The 18,212-nt window shown below is 35.6% G+C and overlaps 1 protein-coding gene across 25 annotated transcripts in view; it reads left to right on the top strand.

The window, feature by feature from the left end:
• Positions 1-18,212, top strand: part of LOC111504582 (uncharacterized) — a 377,607-nt gene that overhangs the window by 176,394 nt on the left and 183,001 nt on the right. The window contains exon 4 of one of the 25 annotated variants that reach the window (XM_023159225.2): positions 17,571-17,860. The exons of the other annotated variants lie outside the window; for them this stretch is intronic. Coding sequence (XP_023014993.1) covers positions 17,571-17,815 — 245 coding nt within the window. The 3' untranslated portion in view covers positions 17,816-17,860. Of the gene's footprint in view, positions 1-17,570; positions 17,861-18,212 lie in introns of those variants that run through there. 25 annotated transcript variants of the gene reach the window in all.

Raw genomic sequence — 18,212 nt, 5'->3', positions numbered from 1 at the left:
TTGTCCCTGTTGTTGTCGCTGTACTATTCTCAGGAAAAAGGCTCATTCTCTCGGTTTACTTGTAGCATACGGAATGTGGTTTTCAGACAGTTTTATTGAACTGTACACTTTTATTTGTTTTTCACATTGTATATATAATTGGTGATATACTGTTTTATTTAGCTGGTCCTGGCTATTGCTATCTCGAAAACGGTAAGATATACAAGGTCAGTTAAATAGGATAAAAGTTTTCTATTCCCTTTCAGTTATTGTTTTTGAAATATTCTCCAATTTGCAATGCGTCGTTTCGTTCATTAGATTTCAACAACAATTTTATTTTTTAAATACGGATTTCTAATTTTTTCATCGATTTTTTATCCACTATAATAACATTCAGATATGTATCACAATACATGTGTTTCCCGAAGTTTGTTTCCGAAAAAACATCAATAACTGTGTAATCTCAAGAAGGTAGAATCAAATATCTCAAAGGTACATCAACTCCACCCTTCGTTTGAAAATTTGTAGAAGTGAACCGCCCTTGCACTCGAGGGGTTTGGTGTAAATATGGAAAAACTGTACAAAAACCAATTTTTATGGAACATACATGTTTGTTGTCCAATGTTTTCTGATTAATGAGAATGGTGGAAAAAATTATTAGAGTACTGAAAGGAATTGATTTGTTTAACGTGAGCCATGGATTAGCAGAATATGTATAATTCTCAAATTTACTGTCATAGGGGCCGTCCATTAATCATGTGATGTTTTTTAGCATTTATTAACCTCTCCTCATCCTTGGTGATACTTGGTGAGGTTTAAGACTAACCCCCTTCTCACACCCAAAATCACATGTATTTTTCAGTACCTTCAAAGAATCTTGAACTTTTTTTAATACTCCGTATACAGATCACCTAGTTTAGATATTGTTTTAATGAAAAACGTACGAGGTAACGGTGTATGCATGTATTCGGCGCTGAAATAACACTATAATTGCAAGCCGAATTGGGCAGGCGTCGTGGTGTGCGGCTACTTCGTTGCCTGGCAAGGGCGAGACAAATAGCAGGGGAACCCACGATGCAAAATGGGGATTTACTCGAGCGTCATAGAGCATATTAGGTTGCAAAGCTTAGATGATAAGCTTAGATGTTGCATGGACATACTCGAGCGCGTCAGATATTGATACCATCAATGTCCTACGTATATTTAATAATGTTGGTATGTTAATTTGATCATTTGCATGATGTGGGTGGTTGTACGTAAGGGTTGAAAATTAAAAAAAAATTATCGAGCGCGTCAGATTTTCTAAGGGGGTGTTACGTGCACCAAAAAAAGCTCTCATTGAATAATCTGACGATCTGACGAAAAATCGTCATTTTTAAATACTCAAGCGCGTCAGATTAGGATATATATGGTTCATCTTTATGTCTTAGACGTGCTGTCTCATAATCTGACGATTATCTAGAGTGATTCGCCTAATCTGACCAAAAATATTTTTTTAAATTTCTTTTTTCAATTATTGAACTTAATTAATTGAAAAGCTCAGGAAATAGCATGCAAATAAATAAGTGTACGTTTTTTAAGTAGAATACTTGTATTTATAAAAAAATAATTTTAAAAAAATGCTCAAAGAATTTAATTTTTTATAATCAATTGATTAATTAATGGAGACAAGAGAAATTAAACTTTCTATGTTTTCAGTTAGTTACAAATAAAACTGGTAAAAAAGATAGAAAGTTCAATTTCTCTTTTCTCCATTATGATTTCCCACCACGTAGTAACGGCTACATCCATCAATTAATGGATTAATTAATCATCATCTTCATCAGCAACGAGTCTCTGTGATCAGCTGTGATGGCGTCATGGCAACAGAATTCAGAGTGGGGACGGAGTGAGAGAGTAATAGATAGAGAAAAATTAAACTAGGAATAGAAACACGGAGAGGAAAATATAGGCATCACGCAGCTGCACGCATTAAACTTTCTCGACGAAATTTTTCTATTTCGGCTTGCGGAAATCGTCAGATTATATATTTTTCGATATCCTTGAATTATTTTCTTCAAAGTGAAAAAAAAAATAAAATTAGCTACGCTCGGGAATGTCGAGATGACGTTTTTTTTACAACTTTGCTGCCCTCCTCTTTCTTTACGTCACTCTCAAATTGTCAGATTACTGGAATATACACTTTATAGCATGTAATTAACTCACCCTACCTTAATCTGACGCGCTCGAGAATTTCTGATGATCAATTTTATCTTTACTAATCTGATCCTTTATCCTTCACGGGCGGCCTTATATATGGGGCTCATATTAGGTGGAGGTACTTAACCGGGTACAAGGTATCCCCCTGTATATTAATCTGCCGCGCTTCAGTAAATCTCGATATCCCCGTTTAGGCTCCCCTATTAAAAGTCACATTACACGCCGCTTTTCGGTTTAGAACTCGCGCGTTTCACGCAAAGATAAACACATGATATCTTACTACCCCTTCTCCGCCCTTGTGATATTTCGTGATTTTTGTATATACCCTCTCCCCCTTTCAAGCCTCACGCGATTAATGAACGGCCCCCCAAGTACATAAATAATCATTCGATTAGTGTGAGAGGTTATGAAAGGAAAAACATGAAATTTTTGTGATGACTCCAGCTCTGTATGGGACATTGTACCCTGAAAGACGCAGCCGTCCAAAAAATAGTTTTAACGCGTTGAAATTAGTTTACTGAATTATAGTTCATTTCAAAAACTCTCGAGTTAGAGTTGTACAGTAACTAAAAGAGATGGCGATACGGACATTGGCGTTTTGGGTGAGTTTCGAACACACTCCCAATAATAATAAAGTGATAATTATTCTATTCAGGTTTTGTGAAATTCAGAAAAATTGTGAACAAAGAAGTATCATTCAGAGATATTGCACATCATAGTGCTACGTCGACTATTTCAGTTCGAAAAATTTCGATAAGAAGTAAATTCAGACCTTACAGAGTCAGAAAATATCACTATTTGCGTTTAACGGACTATGATAGGAAAACAATAGTTTTTAGATGGCTACTCAGCATAGTCAGGATAATGTAATCTAATGAAATTTTATGGCTTTGGCGGCGCCGAGGCCAAAAAGAGAAGGAGAGCGAAAGGTGCAGGAGTGGCAGCAACTTTAGTATACCAATTTTCAATTGAAGGTAACTCATATACGAATTGAACTGAGAGCTAACGGCAACAATGTTAAATATGAGAACTAAATTCTTACCGGGGTCATTTTTATTGTCTATGCATCCCATGTAAATAATTGAAAAGTGAGATGATTCCATAAAATTTGCCCCCCGTAACAAGATAGCTTCTGCATATCGATAGGATGTACGAGCGAATAGGTGAACCAGTTCGTTAAATACTTTGAAACATCGGTAAACTGATCAACACTTCGCAGGTCTATTATATTTGCGTCCTTAAAATGCCATAACTAGTCATTCGCTTTCTTCATTATCAAGCGTCCTTATCTACATAGGCGTAGGTGTTCTGTTTCTTGTGAAGGTGACTTTGTTTTGTATTTAATATTTTTTATTGGCTAATATAAGATAGAGTTGGCTAATACTTGTTTTTCAAAATACATTATTATAGATTTTCATCACATTCACACTTCATTGTGAGATAATTAATTGACCTAGTCATTAAACTCAGGTATAAATGTTCGTTAAACTCAGGTATAACTGTCATTAATTAATTCCTAGAATATTATTAGTTTCTAGATAGATAGTAATATTATTACAATGTATGTAGTTTGTTAGTGAACACGCTTGAAAAAGCTACTGTGCAGCGAAACCCGTGTTGCGGATTTGTTAATCTGTTCTAGTGAAAATCTCACGATAAAGTGTTTTTCAAAATACATCAACTTTAAAATATTTTTTGAGGTAAGTAAACAACTGACAAATAGCTGAATAATATGATTGAATTTTATTATTTGTATAGTTTTAAGATGGATGCCGTAGCAGGTCCAAGTAATGTACAAAGAAAGCGGAAGTTTATGGCGTTAGAAGAAAAACAGATTGTCTGTAGACTGTACGAAAATTTTAAAAATACACTCCGTACAGTGGAAGCTGTAGCCCAGTGTTCATTTTTACCGGGAATATCCGTGTCGACAATTAAACGCATTGTACGTGAAAAAAAGGTGACTGGGATTGTGCAAGCTCCAAAAGTACATTGTCCTGTTAGAAAAAAAAATGAATTGGACGAGTACCAGAAACATTTTGTACGCTATTCCATTTATTCTTTCTTTTTTGAGAATAAAGCGCCAACCCTCGAATCCATCAGGACAAAGGTAATTGATAATGATCTCATTCCAAAAATGAGCAAAGAGAAGTTGAGGAAAATAATAAAAGGAGATTTAAAATTTATATATGCCAAACGATCCCGTAAATCTGTCTCAATAGAAAAATAAGATATAGTCTCATGGCGATAGTCTCATCGTGATAGATATCGCCAGCATGTAGTGGATACAATAGCTCGTGCTGAAAGCATCATCATTTTGAGACTTCCTCCTCCTTACCATTGCGAGTTAAACCCGATAGAATTAATCTGGGCTCAAATTAAGGGTTACGTAGCTCGTGAAAACGTGACATATAAAATTTCTGATGTCCAACGTTCAAAATGTTCCACCAAAGGTTCCAAACAGTGCATCAAAAGTATAGAGCTAGCAAATTTCCAAGAGAGATTTGAAGTTAATGTTTGACTTGGTGTGCTGGACATCAAAATGGTAGGACCCTACTTGTTGTTGAAACATCTTTGACGGAAAAAATCTATAAAAAATCTATTTGGAATTCTAAAAACAAAAGGTCCGTATTGAAAAAAAGTTCTTGATGAAATCTAGTGAACGATACGTCGCATTGCAAATTGGTCCATATCGGATTATAACTTATATGAAACAATATTGAAAGTCCCTCGGCCTTTTTTTATATCATCCGAAAAGAGATTATTCTAGTTCCACAACATAGGAAACTTGATTAATTCAACCGACTTTGTAGGTGTTACCGTTTCCCAGATACAAAGTGGAATCAGTTAAAAAAACGGCTTTTATATTTTTCTAAACCCTAGAATGAATTTCAAGGCAGAATATTTTGTGACATGACTATCAAAAATATTTCTATACACTTTCGTGATTCCGTAGGTGTGTTATTGAATTTGAACACAATGTCTAGTGTAAGTGAGTACCTACGGGTTTTGGACAGTCTTTAAAAAGATGTATGCATGCACAGAAGTTAGTTTCCGATACAAACTGATGAAAAGCCCGTTCCGAAACAACTACTTTCATATGAACATTGAATTTGAATTGAATTATACAAAAATTACCTTTTCCCATTCAGTTTGTACTCCAAACATTCATTATAGAATTGAATCAGATATCATTCATAGAAACGCTATATACACAATATAATATGTTAGAAAGGAACCTTGTTTATACTGAAAGGGGTATATTTCTAGGAGACATTGCTTTTTTCCTTCCTTTCTGTATAAAGATTGAGAAGTAGACAGTCAACACCTTTCGCACAGGCACCGCTCTAAGAGCGTCTCAAGGATTATCCTGTAGTGCTTGTGTTTCGCCTTTAAAAAACCTTTTTTTCTCGCAATACGATTAAATTTTGGAGGCTATTGCCGTTTCATGTAGGATAGTCAGTCAGAATCAATCACTCTCCAACTTGCAGGTTGAATTATTTGAAACGAATTTTAAAATCATACAATTACTATACAAACAAAATGGACTTGATTCTGAATCGAACATTCCGATTTCATTTGCCATATTTAGACAAAATATTAAACTATCTACATACACAAAGTGTTTCGATTTTAAAATCTGCTGGACAATTGGTACCTACCTTTATAATTACTGACAAAATGTCAAAATTATTTGAAAAATTTTTTACCTGCAGAGCATGTATTTATTGGATGAGGTATGAGTACCTACATTTGGTTTACATTCAAAACAGTTGACAAAGTGACTGATTTTGAATTATTAGTTTTCAGTTAGTTATCCAAGAATTTTCGTCAGTTTGTTGTAGAATCGATCTTCTTATTAAGATGTTCGATATCATGCAGAAAAGATAGTTTCGCATAGTCTAGCTTGTCCTCACAAAAGTTATTTCAGCCGGAGTTATTTTTTCAGGATAACGTTATTGATTAGATTGGCCCCTTTTCACGAATTTGGTCAATATTCGAGAAAAGGTCTATTGTACACTTTTGGGTTTGACTAGATAGTTTTAGGAATTTCATATAACACGAAAAATCACTTTATCTACTTTGATAACGTAGAAGGCTATTGACCAATGGTCAGTCGAAAAATGACGCAATGATTCGACCATTTATTTAGGATCAGTTCTTTCATAATTCTGTGTAGACTATTTTATTCCTTGCTTGTTTTCAGGTGTTCTCTACTACGATAAAGGAAGTAGAAATGGCCATATCGCCATTTTTAATAACAATAAATTTCGCAAGAAGAGAGACAATAAAACCTATGTTTCCTGGAAATGCATGTCTTACTGTACAAACGGATGTCCTTCGATGTTATCGACATATTCTGAAAATAATCAAATATTTGTAACTGAACACAATCACAAGGAGCCGAATTGTCCAGAATTGCCGGAAAATTTGCCTTGTCGCGTCGTTACGTACATTCACGGCAAAAAGAGATGAGGAGAAAATCAGTGACCTGAAAGAAAACTGGATATATATTTTTTTGAGAGATCAACTATTTATTTTTTAATCGTCAACTCATTTTCTGAAATACGGTATCAGATCGTACAGTATTATATTTCGTTAAGTTTCATAATTGTTATGCCCAGAAATTACTTTACTATTTATCTGTTTTGTATTTTACGATTGTTAGTATAATGAAAAAAATTATTTGGAATTTTGGCACTCGAGAGATATACTGTTTATTTTTGTATTCCTAATCTACTCATTTTTTTTTCGTACAGTATTGTAGAAATATACCCCACAGTGTTTTATACATTTATTTTCATAGTGGCGTCAATAAATACGATACTGATGAAGTTATTTATATTATTAAGACAACTGCTTCCCTAGCCGCATTGTAATTGAGTCCCAAGCAAACTGCTGTTTGGGTCGCGTCTTGCACTGATGAGGTGCAGGAAAATTGATTTAGTCGAATAATTTCAGCAAGGTCCTGCTGCTGGATGAACGAGAAACATCTGCGAGGTTATCGTCTGTGAGGTATCTTGCATAAATGTATGTGGGATATAATGTCCAGTTGCATCTCGTGTTGATAGTTGCTTATTAAATTGTTTTAAACGAATAGAGGAATTCAATATTTTTGAAAAATGTTTTTTTGCTATTTTGTTGTCTAGAGATAATCATGATTAAAAAAATTTTTTTTCTTAATTTTATTGTTTTTACTTGTTTAAAATCGATTTTTTTATATTTCTATTTCGCCAATAATCAGTTGAAAAATAATTTCGCTTTTAAAAATCATAATTTAATTAGTTTGTCAAAAAAATGTATCTATTATTTAATTGTTTATTAGTTTAACAATACAAACTTCGGGTGATAACTGGACTTATTCCTCCGAGATCTGACTATTTAAAGGTCATTCGCTTCATCAGTTTTAGCGAAAGCTGACCGTATGGCGGGAGCTGGTCGTGTTCCGCTTAATTAGAGATTTCCATATGTTACGCTAGCTTGGCTAAATGCGTTGTTGGACAACATATATGCGGCTTCTTCAAATTTTATCCTTGAACAGTGTTCCTCCTTGTGGATGATTTCAGCTTGAGCCCACTTGATGTTATGTTGATGAGTCCAAATATGCTCTACTATTTCGGATTGCTGGTTTCTCCTCGCTGTGTGTGTTTCTTGTGCTCGGCAATGCGAACTTTCAATGACCTCTTAGTTTTACCGGTGTATGATTCTCCGCACTCGCAGGGTATCCGGTGAATACAATTGTTGGAATCGCAGTCCGCGTTGGGTAGCCTGGTTTTCGTGAGACTGTTACAGATAGTGTTCCCATATCTGAAGCAGGTTCTGATGTTATACTTGGTCCCAATCCTTCTTATCCTTTTCTAATATTTTCTGATGTAGGGAAGTACAAGTACTGGTTGTGGCGGTTTCTCTTCCTTGTGGAGCTCTTGCTGTCACCATCACTTTGGAGTAGCCATTCCGTTGAAGGTCATTTCTGATGATGCCTAGTTCCTTTTCGAGACCTACCTTCGTGAATTTTATTGATAGAAGGCTTGTTATTTGAAAAGGAAACGAAGTCCTCAGTATTCGATTTTTGTCACGAATATCGCAAAAACGCCATCCCCATACCTCAGCCATATCCAGGTAGAGGTACAAGGGCCTAAGAATCATATTATTACTCAAATTGAAAGGGTTATATTTTTTTCAAGTGTGGTTGATCTATGGAAGATTCGCACATTTTTTTGTATCAAAATGGAGTAGTAGAGAGCCAAAAAGTTTCCATCTTACTACTTGTTTTCCTAAAATAGTTTATAACTGAACTGAAGGGCCCTAAAGTTAATAGTTTGTCAAATTTTCAGAAAGTGAGATATTTTTATTTAAGAAAAAGTGCATATTTACGAAATAATCAGCTCTGATAGTTTCAGAAAATAGCATTCTCTAGCTAGAAAATCAAGATACAAGCTAAAGTCTGAAGAAAGAGCCAATATTATTTCGGCTCTAGATGGTGCCGGGAACGGAGGGAAAAAAATTCTTCATGTCAATTCTTCATTTACAAATCACCCTAGAAAACATCAAAAATTGAGACCTACGGGACCCCTCTCTATTGAATGGGCTATCTGAGGAAAGCCACGAAGTTCATAAACCACGTTCTGAAACTACGTGAACTGAAATTTATAGTAATTGTGTTATTTTTGTATTTTTCTGCCAGAAAAATCTGCAATCCTGCATTCACAAACATTCTTGTATTTGACGTATTTTCCACCTTCAATGGTGGAAGTTTACAAACTGACACATTGCGACTTATTGTAGAAAAAGTAAAAAAACATCGTACTTTATTGTAGATTGCTTTATGATCAACACAAAAGGAAATACTTCATTTTGTGGTAGCTTTGATTGTTCCCAATATATATCCCAAATCGACTCGACCAAATGATCATCTTCAAGAGGAAGACTAATCTTCAGTTTAATCAATGATATCTTCAGTTTAATCTTCCTCTTGAAGATGATCACTTGGTGATAGAAACATGTGTCGAGGTGTAAAAAAATAACGGTTAGGTGTTGTGATAGAACTTCAGTAATATTCATTAATACACCAAAGGTTCCAAACAGTGCATTACATTTACATAATATGATCAATTGAATGGTAGATTTTTGAAAGATGACGTCTTCGCAAAAACGACAAGACTTTTGGTGGAAAGTTTGCGGTTGTTCGTCATGATAAAAAAGCACATTTTTGTCAGAACTTTTTCTATTTCGATGCCTGATAATCCTATATCCTTGTAGATGATTCTGTCATACTAACAGTAGTCCAGGCAGCTTGTGTTTTTTTGCGGAAAGTTTTGCAAGAATTTTGAAAATTGGGCTGCTGTACACGAATCTAAGGTTTGCCAACAACATTTTTCACGGGAAATATGTTTTTTTTTTGCAAAAATTATGAAAAAATTCGACTTAGTTTCGGTTTTTAGCCAATAACTCGAAAGCTACGCAATTGGTGTAGAAAGGTACCCTATGTCTCGATAAAGTTTTTATCTACAGTCAACCGTTAAGCCACGGGAGAACGCTAAAACTGGGGGAAAAACACCAAAATTCCTAAAATCGGGATTTTTGGCGATTTGACGTGGGAAACGTCTTTGCTATCCTCAAAGTTATCAGGACCAAATATTATGTATGTATGTATGTATATATTTATATATATACAAATAGGTACACATAATTTTGAAAAAAGAGGGGGTGAAAAACAGAAAACTGCAAAAATCGGAATTTCGGTGGTTTGACGTGGGAGTTGTCATCTCTATCCAGCTAACGTAATTATTTGACGTTGAAACACACTCGTACCTATGTGTTTTTCTGTAAATTATAGCCATACATAAATATATGTAAAAGTATTTTGAAAAGTATGAAAAAGTTAGTATAAAGAAAAAAGTTCAATTCAGTTTCAAATAATATAATAATTATAAAAAACATGGAATCGTTTATATGTACGAAATGAAATTTGTGTATATTAATAGTAATATGAACGTTAAAATTGTCATCATATTCATTCTTCAATCTTCGAATTTGTCTTCGAACAGGTTAGCGAGGATTGTGAGAACTCTAGAAAGTTCAGAAAGTTGTGACTGTCAAAATACTGTTTCTCTGCAATCCTCAAATTATTGTACCTTCCATTTCCTTACGTCCTCAACCTTTTCGAGGGCCATTCACTAAGATCTGGATCATCTTCATCTGTAAAAGAAAAAAATAAAAACATAGAATCAATAGAGGGAGTTGAATTTCAATAACGGTTTGAGTAGTATTAAGATATTGCAACCATTTACCTTTTGAGTTTTCTCATTGTGGAATGTCCAACGGCAACAAATCGTCCATCTCAGCCTCGGCTTCCTCCTCGTCCTGCTCCTCATCTTGCACTGTTTCAATGTTATTGCAGGTGTCCTCACAATTTACGCATAAGGAGGAGCAGGATAAACCTGCCTTCCTGCACCCACAATTTCGATGGCAATTTGTGGTGCATTTGCACGAAATCAGCTTTAGAAGCGCAGGAGGAGCAAGCGTGATCACTGGCTCTAAGTCTGAGATCGCTTTTTTCCAACTCCACTCCTCAGGGTCTTTTTTCACACCAAGACAGTGCTGAACCTGGTGGTAGACCCTGAGAGAGTGCTCCTTCGCTGCAGCAGCACTAGGTGGTAAAGCTGCTACGTTTGAGCTGAGCGTGAACGCTGCCTTGCTGAAGGAGATGAACCTCAGGTGGTTTAGTGTGGGTGTGGTTTTTCCTGTGTAACCGTACCAGAAAACCAGAATACGTTCTCCTGCGGCGATTACTGCTTCCTGGGAGGCGTTGGGGTTTTTGAAGATGTGGATCACGTTTCCGAGACTGGGGTTCTTCACAAGCGTCTTTCCTTGCCTGAAGACGACCGTGTCAGCATCTTCTTTTGCCTGTTTGTACTGCAATCTAGCAGATGCGAATACCGACGAAAGCATGGCTATGAGCCGTTTTTTGTTCCTTGGACTTGATAGGAATTTATCTGTTGACGTAGTTAGTATCATTGCATGTTAGCAGAAGCATGCGTCTTCGTCCTCCTCAGGCGCTCAGCTTTCTTGGTGCCACTGCAGTCAACCTCAGGAAAGCCATAGAAGACGACTATTGCCCCTGGATATTTAGTAACCAAGAACCAGCTGTACCTGTCGCATATCGCAGCAAAAGGAGCATTTGTTGACCATACGACTCGGTAAATTAGGAAACCTCCATTAAAGACATATTGAACTTGGCCTGTGAACTGCTTGTTGGCGTTTGTACAAAGTGGACTTTGTCCCTTTTCTCATGCATTCCTGGTAAAAGAGGGACAAGGAGTAGGGCTCAAGATCATACGTCAAAAAGTTTTGAAGGTCCTCGGTGGAATGCTTGGCGACGGAAATGCGCTGGAACAAATTAGTGGGACTCACTGGGACCAGTTCTTTGTCTACGCGTACTGCACTGCTCATGACTGCTAGCTGTTTGACTCACTCATTCCTTCAATATTGCATTCCCGTGTCAAATCGCCGAAAATCCCGATTTTTGAAGTTTTGAGGGTTTTCCCTCAATTTTAGCGTTCTCCAATGGCTTAATGGTTCACCGTAGAAAAACACTTCAATAACATAAAATGTAGGAAATTTTATCTTCTTTCTTTTTGTATAGATCTTTCTACACAAAATGTGTAGTTTTCGAGTTATTCGCAAAAATCCAAAACGAAGTCGATTTTTTTCACAATTTTTGCAAAAAAAACATTTCTCGTGAAAAATTTTTTTGCCAAACCTCAGATTCGTGTTCAGTAGCCCAAAATACCATATAGAACGAAACTTTAAAACTCTTGCAAAACTTCCCGTAGGTATAATTTTGTATTTTATTTCTTGAAATTTTTAGATCATCTGCAACGAGTCGTTAGTAAAACAATTATTGTTATTCAGATTCAGGGAGTGAAACATAGAATATGACAGTATACTTCACAATTTCTTTGAAAACTATAAAATGAATCAAACTTGAACTATCGAACGAATCGAATAAAGTTATTCAATCAACCCTGTCTGAACTCGGCAATATACTTGACGAATCAGAAGCCCTATTGAATGCAAATAGTTGAAATGAAAGAGGGTCGATATATTCGTTGAACGTTGCCATATGGTGAGGGGACACGAACAGTTTTACCTGAGCAGAAAATTCTCAACCCAACCAGACAGAATATCCAAATATTCAAGTTGTGCGGGCATTGTTATTGTTTACCGTTCGTTTCAACTGTGAACTTTTTATCAATGCATAGAGTACAAATGTGGTTAGTTTTGCCAAGTTTGATGGATTCTGTTCGTGGATTGAATATTCTTCAATCATTGTATTGTACAGATTATACAGGGTGTTCTAAACGTTAATAGGTGAAAGTGAAAGTGTTCCTAGTTTAAACTGTTTAGTGTCTATAGTTCGAGGACTGTTATTTACAAATGGATTGAATATTGTAAGGTATTTATGATTAGTGTTTTAAGAAAAGAGAACATCACGCCAACTATAGGATTTAAACGGGCCTTTATTGGTAAATTTTCGTTATCTGGACACCCGGCGATTTTGAAAAAATGTTTGACTGTACTTACGTATTTTGATGCGTAGATTACGAATCCGAAAGAAAAAAGCGGCGCTCTCCCTTATTTAAAAAGTTACGGCCCTTCATAGTTCAGAAAAGGGCAACTTTTCAGCCTTCTTTTTCACCAAATAAACTATTTAAAAACACAAGCATTTATTCACTAGGTCACCTTTACACCTTATTCCTCCTTCTTTAACACTTTTCACTTCAATAATCAACATTTTTCTTATAAAAATGTTAAAAAATGTACGGAGCTGCTTTTTGGTTACATATCACTGTATTTTACGTTTTTAAGGTTAATGATATGGTTGGTACGACTGATGCAGTCCATATTCCTGAAGTAATTCAAATGTTTTTTACCTTCATTCTTTAGATCGTAAATTGGTTTTTGGTGGTGTATTACGAATTTGAAATAGTAGGCGACGGCAAATACCAACCGCTTTTTTCTGAAATGTCACTAGTAACTAACCTAAAAATAGAATAATGTCACCAGGAGAAGCATTCGTTTTTAAATTAAGTTTTTTGTAAGAAAAATATTGATTATTGAAGTGAAAAGTGTTAAAGAAGGAGGAAATAGGTGTAAAGGTGACCTAGTGAATAAATGCTTGTGTTTTTAAATAGTTTATTTAGTGAAAAAGAAGGCTGAAAAGTTGCCCTTTTCTGAACTTTGAAGGACCGTAACTTTTTAAATAAGGGAGAGCGCCGCTTTTTTCTTTCGGATTCGTAATCTACGCATCAAAATACGTAAGTACAGTCAAAATTTTGTTCAAAATCGCTGGGTGTCCGCATAACGAAAATTTACCCCTTTATTTATTTATGACTATGATTCAACTGAGAAAACTAGACTTCAAATGTGAGAATTCTATTAAGAATCCTGTTACCATAATAGCTATTGAGTTGAAGGAGTACACTAGGTAGTCTCTATAGTCTGCATAGAAAATATAGTATTACTCTACGCGCGAAACATATGGCCATCACTCGCGAGAACGAAATTTCTCGAGGCGACCCGGAGGCGAGTGTCGTAAATCATTCGAGCGAGTGATGACCATTTCTGGCGAAAAGAATACTATACTTTTTCTATGGCATCAAGAATTTTTCAAAATAGGATTCATTTGTGACGGATATCCCAAATGAGAGTCAAATCAATGGCATAACACAAAGTATTCGGAAGAAAGCATTCAAACATATTTGACATTTTTGTTATTTTATTGAATTTCAAACAGTTTTGAAATTGAGTAGATGGAAAAAATAAAAAAGTACAGTTGGTGAGAATTGAACTCACGACCTTAAGTATACTAGCCCACGGCAATACCGCTTTTCCACGAAGATAATTACTAAAATTTTGGTGTCAAACTTTTGAAAAATATAATTTTTTTGCCACATTTTCATTTTTGGTGAAGTATACTCGTTTTTCGTTCATTTTTCGTTAGAAACTATACAGTGCATTTCTTTAATGTCCCTCCCCCCTTTAATTTTTTGAACGGGTCAACTCAAAACATTGAAATTCGGGATAATGAAATTAATGCATGAAAACTTTATTTTGAAGTGAAATTGACAGATGAAACTTTCAAGATGGCGACTGGGCGCCATTTGGGAAAATATTACATGGAAAAGGGGGTATCGTGACACATCTTTTTGAAGCTCCTGACAAATGCTTCACAACAGTAGATTATAATGTCAATATCTTCAACTGCTACAAAATGGCGGAACTTTTAATAAATGCTTGAATACATTAACATCTAACTAAATAATATGAGGTAATAAGCTTGGGGTCAGTTCAGAAGATGCTCGAAATGGTTGCCTTAAACTTCTTGACACATGAACAGCCTATCCAATATTTCACGCCGAACATTTTCGAACACAGTAACGTCAATATCTCTACAAACATTTATTATTCTCTGCCGTATATCCATTATTGAAGCAGGTTCAGTTTCGAAAACCTTTTGCTTCCAATATCCTCATAAAAAAAGTCCAAAGGTGTCAAATCTGGCGAGCAGACTGACCATTCTCTAGGATCTCAACGGCCAATCCAAGGAGCTGGAAAAGAAGTATCCAAATAGTTTCTTACTTGTCTGGAGTAACGAGGTGGTGCTCCATCTTGTTGGATTACAATTTCCATATCGAATTCATTAGGATTCGCTTAGACGATTTCAGTGATGAGAGGGTCAACAGTAGTAGAGGTCCCACAATATGGTTTCTCAGTATTCCTGCCCAAACGTTAATTTTTCTGGATATTGGGTATGTGATTCCCGGAAAACGTGAGGATTGGATTCACTCCAATAACGGCAATTTTGTCTGTGATCATTGCCGTTTAAAAAAAATGTACATTCGTCACAAATATTGTGGAGATAGGTAGGATGCCTTGCACTGGTTTCCGTCATGATTTCGCAGAATTCTGTTCTTCGATTAGGGTGATCTTCAGGTAATTGTTGTACCATTTTAACTTTGTATGGATGATACCTATTCCTCTTCAAAAGTCCCCACACAGAAGAAGGAGACACCTCACAAACATTCGCGACGGAATAAGTAGACTGTGTTGGATTTACTACCATCTCACTAATTATTTGCACTTGCTGTTCTTCCGGAAGGGACGGATGATCTGGGAGCTTTTTGTTATGTATACTACCGGTAGTTGTGAATTTGGATACAAGTTAACTCAAATATTTTCTGCAGATAGGACGATTCGGAAAACGTTCATGGAAAATCCTTATGATCGCACCGTAAATAAGCTTCAATTTTTTCTTCCAATGAACGAGAATTGACCATTTTAGAGATTGTTGACGTGGTAACTTTCTACTAGTAAAACCGAAAACTAAGTGAGAATATTCTAACTGAACAATGATGTTCATTGTCGAATTGGGTAAACTTTTTTCAAAACTTGACTGTATAACTTTTTTGGTAATAAAGAATGCATTAGACTGCTATTGTAATCATTGTTGATGGCTATTTGCTTCCTTATATTCAGTTCTTTATTGAAATTCGCCTCTGACAAGGGCACATTTATCAGTATGTGGATCATATTGTTGAAACCTGCTACCTTGTGCTGATATGGGTGGGTGGACGAATTATGAATGATAACATATGTATGTGCTGAATAAATTGAAAAACCATGTTTGTTGTTAACGTTTGTTATTGTAAAGCCAAAAAAATATATACAGTCGTCCTTTTCCATCTCCATTGTGAATGTGATAGAAGGGGGAGAGAATGGATGAAATTCAAAAACTCACTCAACTGTCTGTTCGTTCTTGTGAAACATACTAGAATATTATCCACATATCTATACCAATACACTAAATTTCTTTCCAGTGTGTTACTGTGTATTTTTTGCTCCAAATCGTCCATGAAAATCTGTGCCAGATTTAATAGATTCTCTACAAGAGTAATCGTTTCATTCGGAGAAATACTGGGAAACAGATTCTTACATTCTTTACAATTTGGCATTATCCGGGAGAGTAACAACTTGAATTCAAGATAGACAGAGACTCAACAGTTGAAATTTTATGTTTCTTGAAATACTGGGAAAAATATGCCATTCTAGGGAGATCAATATTACATCCCATTACACTTTTTAGCGCGTTTTATATTGCAAGAGTGGAATTAGAATTTTCATATACAGTTTTGAGTCGACCTGAGCGAAGTATACATTTTTGACGCATGTCAACTTAGAGGTAATTCCAGAGCAATGAAGTTTTCAGTCGAGAGGTTTATCAACCTAACGTATTCAAAAAACACTTTATCGTGAGATTTTCACTAAACAGTTCAACTAAAAGCCCAACACGTGTTTCGCCATACAATGGCTTCTTCGGGCGTGTCTTTACTCATTACCTAAAAATTTTACGTTATTTTTTTGTTCTATACGTATATTTCCGAAATAAATGTTGATCATTTTTTTATGCCTTATGTCTGTTATGAAAAATACAATATTGGTTTTTGTTGGATTAAGGAGCAGTAAGTTATTCATCATAGAAACTATCCAATTATATTTGTTTTCCAAGTCAATTCCCAGTCTGTCTGATACAGTTGCAGATGTGTTATCGACATATTGTCTAATGAGAGCGTCAGAAGTTAGTGAACCAATTTACATACAGAATGAATAACGCAGGATCCAAAATAGAGCCCTGTGGAATTCTAATATCTGAAACTAGACTTCCACATCTGCCTGATGGTGGATGGAAGTCCTGGAAGCCAAAAGATGAGTTTCTGGAAGTTTTTCGAACCGGAGCGATATCTAGAACGTTCGAGTTTAGCGCGCCCTTGGTCAAGTCACAGTCGATTGACACAGACCAGCGGCGGCCAGCGTTTTTTTTTTCATGAGATAATTTACAACACTATCTATGAAATTTTCAGCTCTTATTTTGACTAGATATTGATAATGTTTGTAGTAACTTACCTTCATGAACCGGTATGGATATAAAATTCTCTGTTATTTTTTCAGATTGTGTGAGATGAAATTCCCAAAAATTAAATGAAAAATCCTGATTCCCCCCACAAAACTTAATTTTGTTCAATATTATTTGTGACGTGATAATTGGCAGTACACCATATTTCACTTGATGAAAGAGGAGGTGGTGTTGTATGGTTGGCAACCCTGTTGTAATGACAGATACATTTCAAGTTTCAATTCGTAGTTCACAATAAATTTGACAAAGTTAACCAATCATAACATATGTTTTTTTTCAAGTGAAATGAGGTCTTTTGAGGAACTCGTCTTGAGTGCCTAGATGTCATCCATAGTTCATACTGATACACTAACTTCCTTTCAAAAACAACATTGATTCGTTCTATCAGTCATTTTAATTTACAGATTGATTATTTTAGGTGTAATTTGGATTGGTGTTGGAAGCAAGAATCCGAAGATTATATTAGATGATAATGATTTCGTAATACACACCAAAAAAAGTGGACAGACAAGATGGAGGTGTTCACAATATCCAAAGTCCAAATGTCAAGGGGCTTTGTCTACATTTGGAAACACCGTTAAAGTTAGGAGATTCCACAATCATGCTCCAACGAAACCCAACCGTGAAAATTTAGTGAAACATGTTGTTACTATAGTCAGATGAAAGCAGTGAAACTCAATAAATGAATATAGAGAACTCGGTGAAGTATTTTGTGAGTTAGCAATATTTAAGACAACAACTTACCCATCAGCTAATGCCGCGTTGAAAGCTGAAGTAACACCATCAAGCACCTGTGCAACGTCTTCCAATTGAAAAATTCGTCGCAAGTTACTTCGCACATATGAAAAGCAGAAATTAATTTCACTTGGTCGGTACGACCGATATACCGGTTTCGGAGTATTGCCCCATTTTCAGTACCGGACAGGTCACTCCAGAGGAAGTGAACTGTCTGAGTATCCCGACCAAAACAAAATTAATTCCACCTAGTCATAGAAATAGAAATGCATTCAATTCAGATTAATATATGAAAAAAATATACCATTACAGCTTTTTTACAGGA

The sequence above is a fragment of the Leptinotarsa decemlineata genome, unplaced genomic scaffold (genome assembly GCF_025532065.1).
Source record: "Leptinotarsa decemlineata unplaced genomic scaffold, Ldec_3_MD MMD2_tig00026328_RagTag_RagTag, whole genome shotgun sequence".
Classification (NCBI taxonomy): Eukaryota; Metazoa; Arthropoda; class Insecta; order Coleoptera; family Chrysomelidae; genus Leptinotarsa; species Leptinotarsa decemlineata.
Note: the sequence above shows the minus strand (reverse complement) of the source record. Positions and strands in the feature narration are given on the sequence as shown.